Source organism: Miniopterus natalensis, chromosome 11, assembly GCF_054644295.1.
Source record: "Miniopterus natalensis isolate mMinNat1 chromosome 11, mMinNat1.hap1, whole genome shotgun sequence".
NCBI lineage: Eukaryota > Metazoa > Chordata > Mammalia > Chiroptera > Miniopteridae > Miniopterus > Miniopterus natalensis.
The window spans coordinates 30,548,697-30,570,470 of NC_142091.1; the positions used below are offsets into that span (position 1 = coordinate 30,548,697).

Genomic DNA, 21,774 nt, shown 5'->3' on the forward strand with positions numbered 1-21,774 from the left:
AAGAGAGGTGAAGTAACCTCACTCAGCTAGAAAGGGGTTGAACCCGGGCTGGGGCCCAGATCTGACTCCCATGCTATTATAACCATTGTAACTACTGTCTCAAGTAAGAACATGATTATTTACTATTCATTGAGTACCTAGTAAGTACCAAGCATTTAATATTCATTCTGTTACCTAACTCTCACTAACTAAATGTGACACTATTTTCTCCATTTTATAAAAGAAGAGGTTAAGTAATTTTCCCCAATTCCAACAGCTACTAAAAAGTAGATCTAGAACTGTAACTCAAATCCTTTGACTTAAGATTCCATGTTCTTGTAGCCAGGTAATTAGGAGCCTCAGCTTTGGAGTTAGACATTCCCAGTCCTGGATATGCTACTAATTTGCTGTGTTATTACAGACAAGTTCCTTAACTTCCCTGAGTCTAGTTTCTTAGTATCTCCCTCGTTAGGTTGTGAGGAGTCAGTGAGATAATGTGGGGAAAGCACACAGCACAGTGCCTGACACATGGTGAGTGCCCAATAAGTATTAGCTCTTACTATTTGCAGTTTGTGTCTGATTTTTGATGGAGAAATAAATAGCTTCATCCTCAAGCATTATCTTCATAGATAGAATGTGAGGAAAGCTCTGGATAGCACATAAGTTACAGCTCACCTCCCCCACCTCCTGGGCACCATTCTTGGGCCTTAGATGAACAGTATCTGCAAATAGTCAGCCCTTGAATATTTTTCAGAACCCGTATTACAGTGACTTTGGGAAGAACCACTCGTTCTTGGAAATTAATTCATTAGCTGGAAGCCAGTGGTAGACTCCTCATGGAGTTGCTGTGCTTTTATACCTTTGTAAATATGCTTTCGTCTTGATCGCTCATATGAATGAACCATATAATAAAAGGCAGTCGATACCAGTTCCTGGTTTTTTATTTTTGTCCTGCCTTCAGTGTCAACCTGCTGCCTCAGCTCCACACAAAAGAGTCTAAATCTTTTGAGTTTGCTCATCAGAGATGCCAAGTTTAGCTGTACATTTTACCTTTCAGAGTACATGGGGTTGGACTGAATTTCACAGGAAGTGGAGATGAAATCAGGCCTTGCTCCTTTGTCCACTGCCCCTTTGATGCCGAGTTAGCATCAGTGACGTGTGTTGAGTGCCAATTATGTGAAAATCAGTGTTCCAGGTCAACAAGACAGGGTCACATCCTTCCAATAACTCAGTAATGATCTGATACACTAGATAGAGCGGAGTACATGCTGTAATAGAGGGAAATGGGCTGTAAGCATGTGGGGGGAGCATGTGACAACAGGGACATTAAAAAGGTTTGGATTTTTTTTTTTTTTAATCCTTGAGGATTCTTTTCTCATCCATATAACTTGTAAATTTTGTTTTTCTTTAACTCCTTTCTTAATCTGCATTGTAATTGGCATCTGTTATATTGATACATAATTGCATGGCCATGGAATATGTTGGCATGAACTAACTACTCCCTAATCCCAGGAGCCACAGAACTGCCCCATAAACTCTCTAACTCCCAAAGGAGCTCTTTCTGAATCATGAATTTAAAAAAAAAAAATCTAATAAACTTTAGATCTAAATATAATAAAATGTATTATTGCCACTTTTCTTTCTTTACCCAGGTATAAAATATTTCCTGGGAGATACATATATATATCTAGATATATATAGACATATCTAGATATATCTATATAGATATATCTAGATATATCTAGATATATACACACACACACATATGCCTATATACACACACACATATATATATATATATAAAATAAGTATCTTGTTGCTTTTTTTTTTTAAATGTGTTAAAATCTAATATGGGTAGAATATATAATTTAATATACTTCCCTATAGCAGAAAAAAGATAAGCACAATAGCACTATAGAAATACATGAGACATGGTTTCAAATTTCTTAGTATATCACATTTAGTTGAAACAGATCAGATTAGCATTTATTTTTCCTAGTTTAATTTGATATTTAGGGAAGTTAAGGCTATGTTAATAATGGGAGGAATTAAGCATGACATTTTATGTTTTGACAGTAAAACTTAGAACTTTTATTGTCTGGGTAAAGTTAATTTCTCATACATATCAGTAAAGTCCTCCAAGGAGCATAAATATGTAACATCGAGAGAGCAGCAAGGAGCCCACAGTGGTACTGTCCTCTGTAGCACCTTGGGGCCACCTTGTAGGTGAAAAAACCACACCACTGCTATTTTGGTAGCTGAGCACTGCTTTCCTCGGGTGAGGTCCAAGGCAGCCCGGCCCACCCCATCCGGAATCCCGTTCCCTGGCAGTTAGCGCTGGTGTCCTTTGACCTTGGGAAATGTCCTCCGTCAGTGTGATGCCAAGATATTACCTTTATCTACACAGAGGATCTGAGCCTGACTCATTCTGAATTTAAACTGTGTCTGTATTATATGATGTCTTGTAGAGTGATGACAGAGAAACAGACACAGCATCAGAAAGCAGCTACCAGCTCAGCAGACACAAGAAGAGCCCAAGCTCTCTAACCAATCTTAGCAGCTCCTCTGGCATGACGTCCCTGTCGTCTGTATGTAAACAAAGGCTCCGTGTTAATCCCTCCGCTCCGCCAACCTCACCCTCCCATGCTCCTGCTCCTGTCCAGCGGCCTCCTGTTGTGTTGCTCGGGTTCCAAGGGCATGAGCTTTCTCTCACCCGCCATTGGCTTCTGGCTAGCGAAATCCTCCTGTTTCTCTCTTCTTTTAAGCATAGAAGTTCCTATCCATTATAAGTCAATACGGTTTTTTGGATGTACAGACTCCAAAATAAACTTAAATTACCAACAAAATGACCCACTGAATTTTTCTGTGCAATACATGGGTAATTATGACCAAGTCTGCCTATATCAGATATGCTTTTATATACCATTGGCAGGTATAGAATTGTATCTCTCTTTTTTTTTTTTTTTTTATTAAGCCTGATGAGTAAAAGTACTAATTCAAATAAAAGAGTGGGAAAGGTGATTCTTCACCTAATAAAAAGGATTCTGAACAGGGTTTTAAAGGCAAAGCTCCCTAAGTGTGGTTGCTGAGATGTGATTTAGAGAATCTGACGTCACATAGAACTTCTTTCATAAAGTGAGGTAGTTCTATGTGCATGTAGTAGGTGTGTAGAAATATATGCAAATATATCTATGTACACTAATCCAAATATTTCTCTGATATACCTACACATGTCTTGCCAGGCATGCTAAATAAATAATAAAGCTGTGCTTAAATTCTTATGAGCCTCACATTTCTCAGGCTGCTCTTTTAAAATCGAAGTTGAATTTCTGCTGACAACAATCTAATGCATGGGAAGGTCTTGGGAAGGCTTTAAACTCCCTTCATCAATCATCCATTTTCTACCCTTCCTGACCTTTAAAAGCCTATGGCTCAATAAGCATTTTCCTGGATTCAGCAGATGGGTAACATAGTAAAATTCCTTTTTAGTGCCTTGGAAATGTGATAGAGCAACGTGTCACTATGATTTGTGTGCCTGGGGTTTCTCACATCCCCTTTCTTTAACTTTTTAAATACTAAGCATGCCTAAAAATGGAACTCTGAAAGCCCCTTACCCTAAAATCACCCTGCTGTGAAATGAACCAGCACCTAAGTAACTTTGCATTTCGCTTTTCACCTGTGTCTCTCAGGAGCAATTTTTTTAACCAGTCGGGTTGTGTATACCAAGTCAGGTTATCTGCATTAGTGTGTCTTTACGCCAGATTAAATTAGAGGCTTTTATATGCAAACGAGAAATAATGGCAAGCAAGGATTTATATCCATGATCCCTGTGTTGGGTTCAAGAGCGAGACAGAGACAAACGCTGCATGTTTCCAATGCTTTCAGGTGAGCGGCAGTGTGATGAGCGTTTACAGTGGGGACTTTGGCAATCTGGAGGTGAAAGGAAGTATCCAGTTCGCAGTTGACTACATGGACTCACTGAAGGAGCTGCATATCTTTGTGGCCCAGTGTAAAGACTTAGCTGCCGCAGACATTAGAAAACAGCGTTCAGACCCGTAAGTACATCTGGAGTCACTGTTTTCTCTTAGTTACTCTTAGTCATGTAGAAATTGGGAAGGAAAGAAAGTAATTGAAGGGGGTCGGTATGTGTGTGACTGTTTAAATGAATGTTTGAAAGGACAAGTTGGGGTGAGGGGAATGCTGTGTTATTTACTTTATATATTCATATGCCAGGCTTATTAAATTGCAAAAATGTCAGAGAAGCCCAAAATGCTTATAGTTGGAAGGAACTGTTGAGGTCATGATGTCCAGGTCCTTCTTTTTACAGATAACAAAACAAGGACCAGAGAAGATAAGCAGCCTATTTCCATAAATTCAGATAGTCAGTGACAAAATGAGGACTGAGAGCTTGAGCCCCAGACCTTGGTCTCTTTCCATGGCATTCTCAAACCTTCTCTAAAATTAGGGACATGTGGGGCCTACTGCACAATGTTCAGTGGTCCAAAATTAGTTAAGATTCTCGAAGGAGGGGGTTTCCATATTTAAATTATATTCTGTAGAAGTACTTTAGGGGGAATTACCAATCCATCTTTGAAATCACAGGTTTAATTGCATTTCAGTTTATTTGCAAAAGTTGAATGGCATTCCTCACTTATCCCTGTGCAGAAGTCTGATTCTTACTTTGCTAGCATAAGCCCAATCCTTTTTCCTTTTATTGTCAAAACAACTGAGCTTGATATCCTTTTATTTACTTTGAATATGGCTTGATTAGGTGTATGCTAAGATTAATTTTATTTAGAAAAACAGCCACAAAACCTGTTTTTAATAATTCTGCAAGCACCAAAGCCTTTCTTAACAGAAAAGGAGCCAGTGGAATTAAGCACCATTAGAGAGGTCTGTTGTCTTCCCCTTGACCCTATGTAAGGAAAGGAATTCATGATTAATTCCACCGAAATTGCTCCAAACTTTTAAGTATAAAGGTCTTGGTGAGAACATTTATTACTTACTGTTTTTCTCATTATCATGAAAAAATTATTTCTGTCCATTTCCAATGCATTTTTTTGAAGTAGGGGTGGAAACATCACTTTAATGTTCCCTGACCTTCTTGTCTGTTCAATTCTCTTTTTAGATATGTCAAGACTTACCTGTTGCCAGACAAGGGCAAAATGGGCAAGAAGAAGACACTTGTCGTGAAGAAAACGTTAAATCCTGTGTATAATGAGATACTGCGGGTATCTATGAACTCCTTTATCTAGAAAGCCCCCAAGTGGTGACCGATGTGTTTAGCCATATGTTCTTGAGTAGTACCTCTACAGATGAAGTCAGCTGCCCAGGGAGGAGAGGGAAAGGAAGCACCTTTTGCTGAGAAACTGCTTTGTGTGAGATGATATGTCGTGAACGTTGTGTGCAGTATCTCACACACTCCCTATCCACTCTGCCAGGCGGGTGCTAGTGTCTGCATCTCACAGATGCGGCAAATGACCCTTAGAGAAATAAAGTAACTTGCTCAAGGATACACAACAGATGAAGTTGAGCATTGCAACCAAATGGCCTCAAAGCCAAATTCTCATGGTGGTTTTTCTCTGCTTAAAGGCTTTTAGGATTCCCATTAGCCCTAAGAGTCAAGTCCATCCTTAACACGCACACCAGTCCCTTCACAACCTGAGCTCCTGCTTCATCTTTTCATGGTCATGGGCTTTGTTCAGGATACCCTGATTGCTTTCTGTTCTTTGGAAGAACTACGTTTTCTCACACTGCTGGGACTTTGTGTTTCCTCAGGCTGGAATATTCTTCCCCACATTCTATCCCTGGCTACCTCCTGCAGCCTTAAATGGCTCTTCCTATGAGCAGCTGTCCTTAACCCCTCAGGCCCCCTGCTGTCTGCTGCCTCTCTGTGTGTGTGTGTGTGTGTGTGTGTGTGTGTGTGTGTATGGCCTGTTGTAAAATATAGCCTATTGTGAATGTTAAGAGTTTACTACATGAAGAGATGAGTATACATTAAACACTTAGTAAATGTTGACTCTTAGTATAGTGTCTGGGATAGGTACTCAAGAAATGCTTATTGGAAGGACAGGTAGATGGACAGATGAGTGGAAAGTATACCTGGCTCAAATACAAATATTCTATCTCTCCTCTCCCCCCCCCCCAAACTGCATGATGCTACCTTAGTTATGAGTAACGGAAAATTTAAAAGTACACATAGAAGTATTATTCATTCCCTCTTTCTGAAAATTCTGTCCAAGTATTTGGTTATCCTCTGAGAAAAGAAGTAGAGTTAAATTAATTCTCAGTCATCCATGGGTGAATTTTCTGTAGCAAGTTTTTAATTACAGTTTGACTATGCTATACCTCAGTACTCTAGCTATTTCTAGGTCAGCTACTTCAGCCCTACACTCAGGAAAAGCCAGATCATTTAAATAGTAAACTCAGAGAAAAACAAGTCTGCTACAACCAAAATGAACATTCAAGTAGTACATCATAAAGCCAAATAGAGATTATTTTTAGATTATAAGTACTATCATCCCTTCCATGATTACATATAATCAAGGACTGACTGTGTTTTAGATGAAAACCTTTTAGGATGCCAAATATTTTCCACTTGACCATACGAAACAGGAAAAAACAAATATATCTTTTCTTGAGAAATTCCTTGTCTTTGTAGGATATCAAGTGGGAGAGGTGGTCTGTATATAAGGGTTGGTGGCATATGGGAACTCTACTTCTCACTCAGTTTTGCTGTGAATCTAAAACTGCTCTAAAAAATAAAGCCTATTCAAAAAATATACCTTGTTCTTAGGTAGAAAACAGACCATCGATTAAACTCCATTTGTATTTTTAGACTGAATTTGATTTATGTTCTACCACGTGAGAACTAAAAACATCCAGTAAAAAATTGAATAATCGGCTTTTGTTTTTAGAGAGCTATTACCGGCTATGATATCTGAGCCATGCACAGTTGGCTTTTTCCAAAGGGGCAAAGAAAATCGACTTTTGTGAAAGATGGGTTTTAGCTTCTTTGAAACAAGACCCTTAGAATAAGATGACTCTGCTATTCTTGAGACTTGAAACCTAACAGAGGAGAAAATCTGATCTGCACAGATGACTTTTCTCTTCATCTCTCTATGTCATAACTTTGGCACGAAGCAATATTATTCACCCCTCTTATTTCCTTCTTTGAACTGCAGTATAAAATCGAAAAGCAAATCCTAAAGACGCAGAAGCTGAACCTGTCTGTATGGCATCGGGATACATTTAAACGCAATAGTTTTCTAGGGGAAGTGGAACTTGATTTGGAAACTTGGGACTGGGACGACAAGCAGAATAAACAATTGAAGTGGTACCCCCTGAAGCGGAAGGTGAGTGCAGAGCTGGTTGATTGGTTGGCTTGAGGCCCGCTGTGTAGGAGAATGGAAGTGCAATATATAAAATTGCACTTCCATTCAGAGTGCTTATCCGGAGTTTGGGATCAGTTTCCCTTTCCACTCAGTCTCATATGCCTTATTTTCTTTTGTGTAATCTCCCCCCCGCCCCCCCATGCTTCAGGTTGGCTATTGTTTTGTTAACCTACCTTTCAGTTCAATAATTTCCTGCCCAGCCGGGCGTGGCTAAGCAGTTGAGCGTTGACCCAGGATCCAGGCGATCGGGGTTCGATTCCCGGTCAGGGCACATGCCCGGGTTGTGGGCTCGGGAGCCTGCAGGAGGCAGCCTATCAATGACTCTCTCATCATTGATGTTTCTATCTCTCTATCCCTCTCCTTTCCTCTCTATGAAATCAATAAAGATATATTAAAAATAATAATAATAATAATTTCCTTATCTGCTATGTCTAATATGCTGTGATACCCATCTACAGGCTCTCAATTATTATATTTTTCAGTTTTATGTTTTCACTTGATTCTTTTTTTATAAATGCCACTTCTCTGCTAGAATTTTCCATCTTAACATTTTCTTTATAAATACCTTAACTCAGAGTTATGGGAAGTGTGTATCTGAAAACTCTGATGTCTTAAACATTTGTGAGTCTTTCTTATCCAAATTTTTTATTTTGTTTTGGTCCTTTGTCCTAGTATGCCTATTCATTTGTTATTGAATGCTGGACATGGCGTATGGAAAATTCTAGGGATAACTTGAGAGGGTTTTTGCTTCTGACACACAGAGTAGGGACAGACCACCTTAATCTAGCCTGGGAATGGACTGACTAGAAGCTGGGGTTCGGTTCCCATGTGGTCCGATCTAGCTTTTGTTTCCCGGTATTCCTAGACTGTGGCCCTTCAGGGCGGTCCAACTGAAAGCCTAGGGATGTCTCCCTCCCTCCCTTCCAATATATCTTTATTGATTTCAGAGAGAGGAAGGGAGAGGGAGAGAGAATTGAAACATCAATGATGAGAGAGTCGTCATTGATCGGCCGCCTCCTGCATGCCCCCAACTGGGGATGGAGCCCGCAACCGGGGCATGTGCCCTGACTGGGAATCGAACCACGATCTTCTGGATCCTAGGTCGATGCTCAACCGCTGAGCCACGCCTGGCCCGGCCAGGCTCCAACAAATTTTCAAGCATTGTTGCTGATGCTGGCCTGTGGACCATACTTTGGGAACCACTGATCTATATTATTATCTGAGGCCATTCCTCCTTAGCTGGCCTTGGACTGCAATTTTTGTCTCCCCAGCCTTATGAGACTACCAAAAGCCCTGCTCAGCTTCTTATAAGGTCTCTTTCTGCTAGGCTTTTTATTCTCTCAGTTGGGCACAACTTATCTGAATCATTCTTTAGCACCCTCAAGTAGATTTTATAATTGATTTTTTTATTCTTAGTATGAGGGATGATGTGACCTTAGCTAGTCCATCATAGCTAGAATTGATACATATAAACAATTATACAAATCATTATTTAGTATCTACATAATAAAACAGTTCCTTTTAAGAAGTGCTTCCTAGACATTGCATCAAAATCACCTGAAGCACTTATTTCTGGCCCTACCCAAGACTTGCTGGATCCGAATTCCTTAGAAGATGTTAAAAGCATTCCTTTTTAATTAACTTGCATTATGTTTCTGATGCCTTGTCATGTTTTGGAAATAAGGTTCTAAAGATTTTGAAAGTAAAACCATCTCTCCTATACTTGAAAATATAGATAAATATTTTAAAATTATTGTCTAGTCTTTGTTATTCTTACGGACATCTACTCATTTGGTCTTAAATAATCAGGTCAATGCAGCTTTGAAAATGCAGTATTTGGCTTTCCCCCACCCCCACCTTCCCACACCCTTCTCACTCCTTCAAAGAAAGAAAATATAAATGAGTTGTTTTATGTGCTAGATGGATGATTTATGTGTTTTTATAAAAACCAAGGCATCCTCCAACACCTCTCCCATCTCCAAGAAAGCCGTTCTGATTTCTCCACTATCTCTGAGACTAAAGGCCTTGAAACGTGTTCTGGGTACCCCAAGATACACAGTAGAGCTCTCCCAGATATAAAAGCAACAGTCTAGCTCTGATGGAGAGGGAAATTTTAATCCAGGGCACTCATGAATGATATGTTGTTCCAGAAATGGGGCAGATAAGGTCCTGTAACAGAGTACCAACAGACAGGGTAAATAGTTTGTGTCTCACACCTGCTGACATTCCTTTGTTTTTCAGACAGCACCCGTTGCCCTTGAAGCAGAAAACAGAGGTGAAATGAAATTAGCTCTCCAGTATGTCCCAGAGCCAGTTCCTGGTAGGTAATGATTTTCTGTCCAGCTTTATCCCCTTTCCTTATCCCCTACTCTCCAAGGATTTCAAGTCCTAAACAAATTTATTAACTTAGTAATCATATAGGCCAAATGAGTTAATTCACAGTGGTAAACTAGAACATTCTCATTTTTTTATTGTGATAAAAACACATAAAATTCACAATATGAATGACCTTTTCTGTATTCAGAATTTGGACCTATTGATGGTGCTGTGAATATAATGGAACCTGAGTGTTGATTTTCACAGGTGGGAATTAGAAGATTCATATGAACCCTTAAGAAATTAGAGCTCATTGGTCTTCCATTCTCAAGGCCTCGCCAGGAGAGAAAGCTTTTTCCTGAAAGTTACTCATTGTAATCTTTCCTGAAGATTACTAATTCTTGATGTTAGGGCTTCGGGTCTACAGCCCATTAGGAAGTAAGAGGCAGGCAGGAAATGAATGCCAGTCCCCCTGTCATTTCCCAAGCAAGTTCCCCAGGTTATTCTTCTTACGAATCTGTATGAATGTTATAATAGGAATCAGGGATTGCACACTCAGATTCTTTCAGGAACCAGGCAGTGAAGCTAGTGGGATGAAAGACACAATGGGTGGTGAGGGCAGTGACTGAACTAGAGAAAGACATTCTATTCAGTTAAATAAAAATAAAAAGAAAGATTTGGAGGGCAAGGAAACATATCTTTAGGTCAGATGGCTGCCAAACCACCATCTTGTTACTTCTGGATCTTTCTAAAATGCAGATTCTTTTATATATAATTTCTGCCCTATCATTTATGGTCAACATGCGCAGAAATTCTACCAATCTCATTTCCCATTTTCTCCACTATCATTTCTTGGTGTTGGGCACTGGGGGACTGTGTGCTGTGATGGGCTCCTCCTCGTCTGAGTTTTTCCTCATGTAATTTCTCTTCTCTGTATTGGCTTAATCTTCTTCTTAACCTATACAAGTCTTAGAGGAAGTCCTGTCTCCCTCATACAGATTTTCCTGACTATATTCCCCTCACTGATCACGTGGTCTCCTAGAACATTACAGTAATAACTAGGCATTTCATTCCTTATTACATTTTTATAGTTTTTATTGAATTACTCTCTCTAGCTTAATGGTAAACATCCCAAGGGCATAGATTTCTTGTCTTCCTTGTATAGGCAATGACATTCCTAGCATAGGGCTGAACACATAATAGATGCTCGTTAAATACTGGTTGGTTGGTTCGTTGGCTGGTTGAGTTGACTCATCCAGAAAAATATGATAGTATTCCTCTGTCCAGGTGCACCCAACCTAGACAACAACTTCAGACTAAACCAACTTCTCAGTAATTCCCTGTCCATAATAGTCACTTTTATGTGTGTCTATATAACGCTCTTATAAAATGTGTGACTTTTTACACTCTCCTTTTAAAAAGAAGAGTGACTGTATCGTAACCAGTACCTTGTTTTGGTTACTTTGCAGTGATATGTTTAAAATACCTCCTGTCAGTACCAATTGATATTGGTATCAGTGTTTGAAAGGTATATGCATTTCACTGAGATATTTTGAATATAAGTGTAAATGATGAGTCACATATCTGATATCTATAATTGATCCTGTGGAGCCAGCAAAACCCAACAAGAATGATGTAATACTCTGTACTTGGAATCAATATAAATTATTTTCATAGAGCTGTCTGAGCTCAATACAACCAGACTATAAAAGATATAATTAAGAATGTATGGGCCTGGCCAGCACAGATCAGTGATTGTCAACCCATGAACCAGGAGGTCACAGCTCTATTCCCAGTCAGGGCACATGCCCGGGTTTCAGGCTCGATCCCCAGTAGGGGGTGTGCAGGAGGCAGCCGATCAATGACTTTCTCTCATCATTGATGTTTCTCTCTCTCTCTCCCTTTCCCTTCCTCTCTCTGAAATCAGTAAAAACATATTTTTTTTTAAAAAAAAGGAATGTATGGATTTAACCAATTAGGATCATATCATCAAGCACTAGCTGGTATCTCTGTCCTAGGCCATTTTTAAATTGGTATCTTTAGATGCAGTATTGCCAAGAGAAGAATGGCAGTAAAATTTTATTTTCTCTTTTTTCTGCTACAGGTAAAAAGCTTCCTACAACTGGAGAAGTGCACATCTGGGTGAAGGAATGCCTTGATCTACCACAGCTAAGGGGCAGCCATCTAAATTCTTTTGTTAAATGGTAACAGCATTGATATATCCACCTCCCTCAGTTCTATAGTCACCTGGCCTTTGCTGGTTGATTTTAATTCTCTATATCTGTGATACTGAAACTCATCATCTACAGTTTAAATGAAATACCTTGAAACAGTGACTCCATGAACTGGAGGGATCCGTGACATGAACCCAACAAGGCTTCATATAGTTTTAAAATCATAAAAACAAGAGAGCATATATAAAAATGAAACCAGACACCACATGCTCAGATATGTAGTGTCTTCTAGGAGTTATATCTACTGGTGGGAACAATATTCAGTACTAAAAAGTTTATGCAATTTCTAACAGTGGATGTCACGCCTCTTGGCTCCTTGGGGAAGCACCTGTTTTGTGGCCCATTTGTAAAAGGCCTTTGGCATCAGCCTGCAAATACCTGAGAAATTATTTGCTAAACAATTCTTATGAGCTGTTCTAATAGCTCATAAGAGTTTGAGACAGTTGGGGTTCTTAAGTGGCAGACTTTTTTCTCTGTTACACATATAAATGCCTGATATCTAGTAAATAGTAACTAGACAGATATTAATGTGCCGTCCTAGCTCCCTCTAACTGATTTTAACTATACAGATTCTACCGGAAGTCCAGTTGTAGCTATCTAATTTTATATGACATTATTTATGATTTTCCCTCTACGTGTTCTTTTTAAAATTAAATTTATTGGGGTAACATTAGTTAATAACATTATATAAGTTTCAGGTGTACAATTCTATAATACGTCATCTGTATAATGCGCTGTGTGCTCCCCACCCAAAGCCTGTTCTCCTGTCGCCATATATTTGACCCCCTTTGCCCTCTTCATGCACCCCCCACTCCCCCGTCCCCTCAGGTAATCACCATACTATTGCCTCTGTCTGTGAGCTCGTTTTGTATGTTGCTCTCTGTTTCATATCCCGCATATGGGTGAAATTGTGTGGTTCTTGTCTTTTCCCACCTGACTTCTTTCACTTCGTATGATACACTCCGGATCTGTCCATGCTGTTGCAAATGGTAATATGTCATCATTTTAATGGCTGAGTAGTGTTTCATTGTACAAATGTACCACAGATTCTTTATCTAATCATCCATCAAAGTACATTTAGGTTGTTTCCATGTCTTGGCTACCGTGAATAATGCTACAAGTGAACATAGGGTTGTGACACCGATACACAAAAATTAACTCCAAATGGATTCAAGACTTGAATATAAGACTGAAAACAGTAAAATATATCGAAGGAGATATTGGTGCTAAACTTAAGGACCTTGGTCTTAGAGAGGGTTTTGTGAACTTGACCCCAAAGGCAAGGGACATAAAAGCAAAAGTAAATGAGTGGGACCACATCAAACTAAAAAGCTTCTGCACAGCAAGAAGAAACCATCCACAGAACAAAAAGGCAACATTCTTCATAGATGCTGGTAAAATTTTTCAGCTCAGGTCAGTTTCCTATTTTGAGACTAGCCTCAGACCTTTTTGCCTTTATAAGGGGCATGATAGGTTAAAGTTACTCAGTGATTACCATAAATTAAATGTAAATAATTGCAAATATATAATTTATTCCCCAAATCAAATCTAATAAATCAGAGAGGTTTCTCTTCTTTTTTAATTCTGCACAAGACTAATTCCCTAGACTATCACAGATAATCAGGAATAGACTGTGCTTCCCAAATTTTAAAGGCATGCTCAAACAATTGCGACATAGTAAGCGCTGAATTACTACAAAAATGCAGGAACTGAACTAAGCTGTTTGCTTAATATGTAATTTTAATATTAACCTTATGAAGGAGGCATTCCCATTTCCATTTTATAGATTAGGAAGCAAGCATCTGAGAGGTTAAGTAACTTTCCCTACCATACACAGCCAGTAAGTGGCAGAGTCAGGGCGCAAAGCAAGTCCAGTCCACTCTAACACAGTCTCAACTGCAGGATGGCCCCTACCAGCAGCACCGTTTCTCTCCTCCCCTTCCTCCCACCAGTCCTCCGTAGCTGCATTGAAGTGCACCAACAACATAAACGTTCACTATCTCATTAAAATGCTCTCACAATGATGTTTCCTTTTGTAGTACCATCCTTCCAGATACAAGTAGGAAAAGTCGCCAGAGGACAAGAGCCGTGGGGAAAACCACCACCCCTGTCTTCAACCACACCATGGTCTACGATGGGTTCAGGCCCGAGGATCTGACGGAAGCCTGCGTGGAGCTTACCGTCTGGGACCATTACAAATTAACCAACCAGTTTTTGGGAGGTCTTCGGATAGGCTTTGGAACGGGTAATATTTGTTACATTTTTAATTTTCTATGAGCCAAATGATTCTGGAGACACTAGAGGTTTGTTGCTTTGCTTCTTCCTAATCAAAACATATTTTAGTTCTGATAAGTGTAATGAAATGAGTGAGTGAAGGAGTGCCAGGCTGTGTGCTCAGGGCTCTGGATATGAAGATTAACAGGATGCAGTGTCTGTCCACATAGACCTTGCCTTCTTGCAGGGGGGAACAGAAAAGCCCTCATCACTACTCTTCCCTGAAAAAAACATGTATGGCCCTTCCTAGTTAAAAGTGTGCTTTGAATAATAATAGTAAGTAACATTTATGGAGCACTCGTGACTGTACTAAGTTTTTTATTTGCATTATTTCACTTAATCCTCACAGCAATTAGATGAGTAGTTACTAATGTTATCTCCAGCACAACTGATGTTCCAAAAAATTAAGTAACAGCTAATAAGTGGCAGAGCCAAGATTCAAAATTGAGTCTGTTCAGCACTAAAGCTGTAACTGCACTTCCTTAGAGATGATCTAGTGTCACTTCCAACCCAATGTGGGAATCCCTCCTACCTAAGCCTGTGACAGATTGTCATCTAGCTTTTATATGACCGTGAAGAGAAAACATTACTCTGGCAACAGAGTACTCATCTCAGATGGTTAAACATTTCTTTCTTATATGGAGTCCCAGATCTGCCTTCCTGGTGATGTTAAAACTCTTCCTAGCTGACTTCCATTGGCGATTATAATTAAAGAATGACACTCACCACCCACCCCCGCAATGAGAGATTCCTTTTTTAATGCAAAGCTTCCTTTTTTTCTCAGGTAAAAGCTATGGCACTGAAGTGGATTGGATGGACTCTACTCCAGAGGAGGTTGCTCTCTGGGAAAAGATGGTAAATTCTCCCAACACTTGGATTGAAGCAACCCTGCCTCTCAGAATGCTGTTGATTGCAAAGATTTCCAAATAAGCCCAAAGTCCATTGGGTCCTCCACCAAAAACTACTAAACAGATGGAATCTGACCTTGAAAATCTGACCAGGTAGACAGAGAGCCTCACCTCCTATCTGTCAGCACTCATGAACGCTACATAGCATTTTAAAGTCAAACTGCATATGCCTCTTTGGTTACAAGGCCCAAGAGATTTAAATGATAACAAAGTACATAATGTATTTGCGACCCTAGCATTAAAGAAGATATTTGAGAAAGCTGGGAAAATCCCACTATTGCTTCAAAGAAAAAGCTGCCAAAAAATATGAAATGTGGGGTGCTGTTAACGGGAAAAGTTCTCTAGTGTGCTTTCATGTGCTTCACACCACTCTTGTGCTGTAGTTAGGAGAGCCTAACTCTTGACCATTGAATTCCTTACAGGAACTGCAAATATATAGGCTGTGGGGAAAAAGTGACAAAAAGATACTTATGAGGGGGAGAAAAATGCAGAATAAAGACTTTGACCATAGAAAACTATTTACTCTGTAATCTCTATTAAAATATGAACTTCCATGTTAGGGCAATGAGACTGAGTTTACTGCATGTATTTTCTGTCTTAAGAAACTGCTTTCCCTTTTCCCAGTGTTAAAATGGTCTCAAATATGCTTTGGTGCCACCCACTGGCCATAGGTGGAATTCAGTTTTTGGTTTAATTTTCTCCTAAGGTACAAACCTATATTTTGAAATAGAGTATACAAAAAAGCAAAAAACAAAAAACCTTCCATATATAAGATTCTGCTTTTCTTATAACTCTACTATATGAAAGCAGCATGAGAGTGGTCATAGACATGCTTTGCAACAAAGTTTTAATTAGAATGTAGATTGTTAAATTATACTGTACTTCCTATTATATGTATAATTTTCGTAAAGTATTTTGTAAAAACCCTTAGAATAAATTATTATGACTTAAAATGTGTTGTCAAATTAATCTGACTTCTTATTTTATGATTTTATGGGGTTTTTTAAATCCTCACCTGAGAACATTCTGAGAGAGGGGGGCAGGGACTTTACGTGCTGCCACTGGGGATCAAACTTTCAACCCAGGTATGTGCCCTGACCGAGAATCGAACTGTCAACCTTTCAGTACACAGGACAGTGCTCAACCAGCTGAGCCACTCTGGCAGGGCCTGGCATCTTACTTTAAATGAAAAATACTTTATGTTAGGAATTCTAAAATCTAAATTCCCTAGCAAGGCTAAAGAAATTCTGCTAGGTTAATATTTCTCCAGAGTCTTTACTGCAACTCTGGACATTATTTCCTCTAAGTGGGAGGTTTTGGCTATTTTATTAAGTGTTTTTACTTTTAAAAAAGTAGTTGAAAAGCTTTGAAGATAAGTTAACATTTATTCTTGAAAAGTCTTCCACAGAGACCTTTTTTAGTCCTTTCATATATAAAGCATTACTTCCCCTTAGGACCCAACTAGCTTGCCTTTCTCAAAACAAGAACTGATTTAACGTGGCCTAGGAGAAGTCTAGGCGGTGGGGGAGTGTGAGAGCTATAGCCGGGGTCTAACATGTCGTTGAGAACAGCCAGAGTGCTTGCCCCCTCCCGCAAACAGGTAGAACTTTCTACACACTTGCCAATAAGAGCAGCTAACCCAGACCAAGGCCTTTCCCATTGTCTGTCAAGGTATTTTAGATGGGCATTTAGTCTAACTCTATTTCCTCTTCTTGTGCTGACCATGGGGAGCGGCAAGATGAGCTGACCGAGAAGGTCAGCCCAGAACAGTAGCAGAAGAGCAAATCCTATTCCGGCTCCTGCCACTTCACCACAGGCACAAGCTACTGTCTGAGCCTTTCCTTCAGTTACCTGGTCAGCCGCCTCCCAGCAGCCAGCCAGCTCTGACGCACCAATGTGATTGGTTCTAGTATGTCCCCATCTAGGACTAGGACTACCTTCCTCCTTGAATATCGGGATCCCTGACACCAGAGTGGGTAATAGAAGCACCCTCCTTGCATCTGCCCACAGCACTTCCAATTGCCTCAGGACATCCAGGGGATTTCTGGCACATTTTCTTTCTGAAGAAGAAAATATAAATCATAACTTTAAATCTCACCTAGCTACAAAGCAACTTTCATGCATTGTAAAGTGTGGGCAACCTGGATTCTTCAGTGGACTCAAATTTACAGACTTGAGCCCTTGGGGCTTTTAAGCAAAGTTCCTGCTAAAACTTTAATAAATATATATGTTTTTATTACTGACTCTATTACAGATGTCCCCCATTCCCCCCCTCCTTACCCCTGCCCCCCCCCCCAGGCCTTCACCACATTACTATGTGTGTCCATGGACTATGCATATATGCATATATATTCTTTGGTTGATCTCTTCCCGTCCTCCACACCCCTTTCCTCTCTGAGATCTTTCAGTCTGTTCCCTATATCCATGCGTCTGGTCCTATTTTGTTTGGCAGTTTATTTTGTTTGATAGATGAAATACTATCTAATTTTAACATGTATTTATTGGATCACTGATGGGGTTCAATTCTTTACTATTTCTGCCCCCTCATCTGTGAATTTAATTGATTTCTTTTTTAACATGTTCAGTACCTTTATTGATTTGTACAGGCTCTCTACAAAAGTATAAATCTATTGTTGTGTTTGTGGTGGGTATTTTCCTCAAGTTGATTTTTGCCTTTAATGTCCATTCAACACATTTATCTGAGTTTTCCCAATGTTCCAGGCACTGGTCTAGTCATCAAGGATAAAACACACAGTCCCTGCTCATAATGATCTCAGGGTTTAATAGGGGAGGCAGGCAGGCAGGCAAACAGTGAGTGCAGTAAGGTTTAGACATGTTCCATTAACAGCACAAATAGGCTACGGTGGATGCACTAGAAGAGGTGAGTGCTCAATTCTACATGTTGGCGCCAGGAAGGGCTTCACAGAAGAGATGATTCTGAACTATAAAATACTGAGCGAACCACTAGAGCAACACGGGAGAGGGTGGAAAAAGGTTTTCGAGGCAAAGAGGGTGCCTACAGACAGGGCCAGGCGGCTGGCTGGTTAGGGGAACTTCAGTGCTGCTTTTGGGCGAGGGATTAAAATGTCAGGCAAGTCCAGAGGAAGGAGAAACTGGAGAAAGCTCAGAGGTCACAATTTTTAAAATTATACACAACCTTAGATGTTGAACGAAGTCAAAGTAGGCTTTTCCTTACTCATCTTTTGAGCTGAGAAAGTCCTTCTGGACCCAGAACTTTTAGGGTTACCTTTCTTTTCTTTTAGTTTCCACTTTTAATACTTTTATTTTACTCTTTACGTTTAACTATTTAATTCATTTGGAATGGATGTTGTATGACGTAAGCCTCATTTGGATCTTTGCCTTGTTTTAGTGTGTATCATATCTATGTTACTCATTAAGCTGCTTTCTGAAACCTTATTTTGCTAATGAGTAAAAACAGGGAGTGCTGAGTCCTGAAGAAAGAGTACCTATTCCCACCTGGGGACAATGCTAAGGAAAACCAAAGGAATTTCATTGGGGTTTGCCCTTTTGCTGATCTGTGCCAGGCATGACAGACGCCAACTCACAGCCATTGGGGTCCTGGCTCACAGAGCACCACTGCTTTGCATTTATAGACTGCAAATTTTTTTTGTTTTAATCCTCACAGGAAGATATTTTTTCCATTGCTTTTCAGAGACAGTGGGGGCAGGAAAGAGAGAAAGGGGGGCGGGGCATGGATGTGAGACACATCGATTGGTTGCCTCCTGCAATCAAGCCTGCCTGCAACCGAGGTACCTGCCCTGGTCAGAGTGGAACCCGAGCTCCTTCGGTGCTCAGGCCAGTGCTCTAACCACTGAGCGAACCAGCTAGGACTAGACTGCAATTTTTTTTTTTTTTTAAAGGAGCCAACTGTGTTTCCAAAGACAGTCATTTATTCTCATGACCACTGAAGCGGGGAGAGGAAGGAGGAGTCCCTGCCAGCTCGATTTGTTTACTGCTACCAGGAATCGGGCGGAGTCAGGTCTGCCTCCCGGGTGCTGGCTGGGAGCCGAGTGCAGTCGGCGTGTCGGCGCTGCGGGGAAGGGGCGAGGCCCTGGGCTGCGGGCTGCAGCCGGGGCTGCGGGCTGCGGGCTGGGATTGGCTGGGGCGGGCGCAGCCCGAGCAGATTGGTCCTGTTGTTACTTCACCGCATTCTAACGACCCGCCCGCCAATCACAGGGCCCCTAACTGGGAAAAACAGTCGCTGCAGCCGCCCGGAGCCCCTGGCAACACTGTGGCTTTTGAAGCCCGACGGGGCGGACGCGGGGTCAGCCCGCAGCGCAGGAGAGGCCTATGCCTGAGAATGAGCCCGCGCCCGGGATGGATGCCAGCCGACCCTCCGAAGAACCCTTAGGTGCCCGAAACAAAACCCCGGAAAGCCAGGAAGAGGAGATGGGGTTTCAGGAACTGGATGGTCTGCGGGAAGCCTTGGCAAACCTCCGGGGACTGTCGGAGGAGGAGAAGAGCGAGAAGGCCATGCTTCGCTCCCGCATCCACGACCAGTCCCAGCTCATCTGCATCCTGAAGCGGAGGTCGGACGAGGCGCTGGAGCGCTGCCGGATCCTGGAGCTGCTCAACGCGGAGCTGGAGGAGAAGGGGGCGCTGGAGGCCGAGAAGCTGAAGGCCAAGAGCGAGCACGCCCGGACGCTGGAGGAGCGCTTTATGACCCTGGCCGCCAACCACGAGGCCATGATCCGCTTCAAGGACGAGCACAAGAGTCAGAACATCAAGCTGAGGGAGGAGAATGAGAAGTTGAGGCTGGAGAACACCAACCTCTTCAGCCAGGCTCTGAAGGACCAGGAGGCCAAGGTCCTGCAGCTCACTGCCGGGAGCCAGGCCCTGGCTGAGGAGCTGGAGACTCTGAAACGGAGGTGTGCCCAGGATGCCAGCCGGGCACAGGCCCGAGAGAAGGAGCTGCTGGAGCTGCAGACCCAGCAGGCAAGCGCCCACACCAAGGAGACAGAGCAGCTGCGCAGCCAGCTGCAGAGCCTCAAGCAGCAGCACCAGCAGGCCGTGGAGCAGATGGCCAAGGCCGAGCAGGCCCACAGCAGCCTGAGCCAGGAGCTGCAGGCCAGGCTGCAGGTCGTCACTCGGGAGAAAGAGGAGCTGCTACAGCTATCCATGGAGAGGGGCAAGGTGCTTCAGATCAAGCAAGCAGAGATCCACCAGCTTGAGGAGAAGTTGGAGACAGCGGATGCGGCCAGGAGACAGGCGCTGGAGAGGTTTGAGCAAGAGGTGGTGGCTGTGAACAGTAACTTGAGAGTCCGGGAACTTCAACGCAAGATAGATGGGATCCAGCAGGCCTACGATGAACTCAGGCTGCAGTCTGAAGCCTTCAAAAAGCACAGCCTGGATCTTTTAAGCAAGGAGAAAGAACTCAATGCCAAACTCCGCCATCTCTTCCCATGAGGAAGCTTCTGCTTTCTCTGGCCTCCAATTTAGGATTCAGATATTTGTGCCTTGGCATCATGGCAAGAGTAAAAGATGGTTTTCCATTTATTATATTTTTAAGCACGGAAGGCAACGCAAAGAAAAGCTACTTTTTACTCTGATACTGTTGTTAACTTTGTAAGGCTAACACTAATTTTCTGTCCTACCACTTTAGAATACATGATTTACCAGATTTTGTTCTGTGCCTTTGAAATCTTTCTAAGTTCGCTCTCAGTGTCTCTAACTCTCATAATACATATTTATTCTCAACCTCAGATATCTTCATATATCCTAAGATTTTAACCTAGCTCATATAGATGTAAGTGAATCTTAAATGTGCAATTGTGAAAAAACTTGTATAATTAGCCCTTGTAGATAGGTAGGTTTGTAGTCTTCCATAGTTGAGATTGTAAGCTGTAACAGTTTAAAGCCTACGAATAGCATGGAAACTTGCAGGAAAAAAGCGTCTGATTTTGCAACAGGTCAAACGATTGCTTGCTTCACCAGATTTACAGCAGTAACCTTTTTGTTTTATTTTCACTAGCTTGGAAAACAAAGATTGAGATCATTAAGCCAACTTTATTAGAGCCATTCTGTATGAGCAATAAGATTCAAATACGTGGCCCTGGCCCAGAGGCTCATCTGTTTGGTGCATGGTCCTGTGCGTGTTCAATTCCCAGTCAGGGCACAAACCTAAATTGTGGGTTCATTCCCTGGTTGGGGTGAACAACCAACGGATGTCTCTCTCTCTCTCTCTCTCTCTCCCTTCCTTTCTCTCTAAAAATCAATAAGCATATCCTTGAGTGAGGAGAAAAAAACCTTAAGATTCAAATAAGTGTAATCAATCCATTTTGATTTTTCCTGTAAGCTTAGATCACATTCCATTTTCTTGTTTTTTTCTTTTTCTCCTTAATAAAAACAGGATTTAGAGGTACAAGAATGCACATAGCACAGTTCCATTTAATATTGTACAGTATACTAATAGACAAAAGGCCCCAATCTTGGGTAGCAAGTGATAGCAGACTGGATATGATACATATAGCAACTCATAGTGATTGTTTTGTTTTTAATAGCATGTTTGGGTTTTTTTGCAATTAGCTTTTTCCTTTTTTAAAACATCTGAACAGAATGTATATATGTATACTTACAGCATTTTTGTAGGAATACTTAAATATGCAGTAATAAAAAATAATAGTTATGATATATATTTATATAAAATTC

At 41.2% G+C, this 21,774-nt stretch overlaps 2 protein-coding genes across 2 annotated transcripts in view; both read left to right on the top strand.

The window, feature by feature from the left end:
- Positions 1-16,000, top strand: part of SYTL2 (synaptotagmin like 2) — a 57,206-nt gene extending 41,206 nt beyond the window's left edge. The window contains exons 12-19 of the mRNA XM_016206835.2: positions 2,448-2,567; positions 3,865-4,034; positions 5,108-5,210; positions 7,164-7,334; positions 9,615-9,693; positions 11,794-11,893; positions 13,963-14,168; positions 14,982-16,000. Coding sequence (XP_016062321.2) covers positions 2,448-2,567; positions 3,865-4,034; positions 5,108-5,210; positions 7,164-7,334; positions 9,615-9,693; positions 11,794-11,893; positions 13,963-14,168; positions 14,982-15,127 — 1,095 coding nt within the window. The 3' untranslated portion in view covers positions 15,128-16,000. The remainder of the gene's footprint in view (positions 1-2,447; positions 2,568-3,864; positions 4,035-5,107; positions 5,211-7,163; positions 7,335-9,614; positions 9,694-11,793; positions 11,894-13,962; positions 14,169-14,981) is intronic.
- Positions 16,001-19,416: 3,416 nt separating this feature from the next.
- Positions 19,417-21,109, top strand: CCDC89 (coiled-coil domain containing 89). The gene has a single exon (XM_016206734.2). The coding sequence runs from the start codon at positions 19,417-19,419 to the stop codon at positions 20,530-20,532; it is 1,116 nt and encodes a 371-aa protein (XP_016062220.2). The 3' UTR covers positions 20,533-21,109.
- The last annotated feature ends 665 nt before the right edge of the window (positions 21,110-21,774 follow it).

Coding starts and splice junctions, on each gene's coding strand:
- CCDC89 (XM_016206734.2), top strand. CDS start 19,417: ATGCCTGAGAATGAGCCCGCGCCCGGGATGGATGCCAGCCGACCCTCC.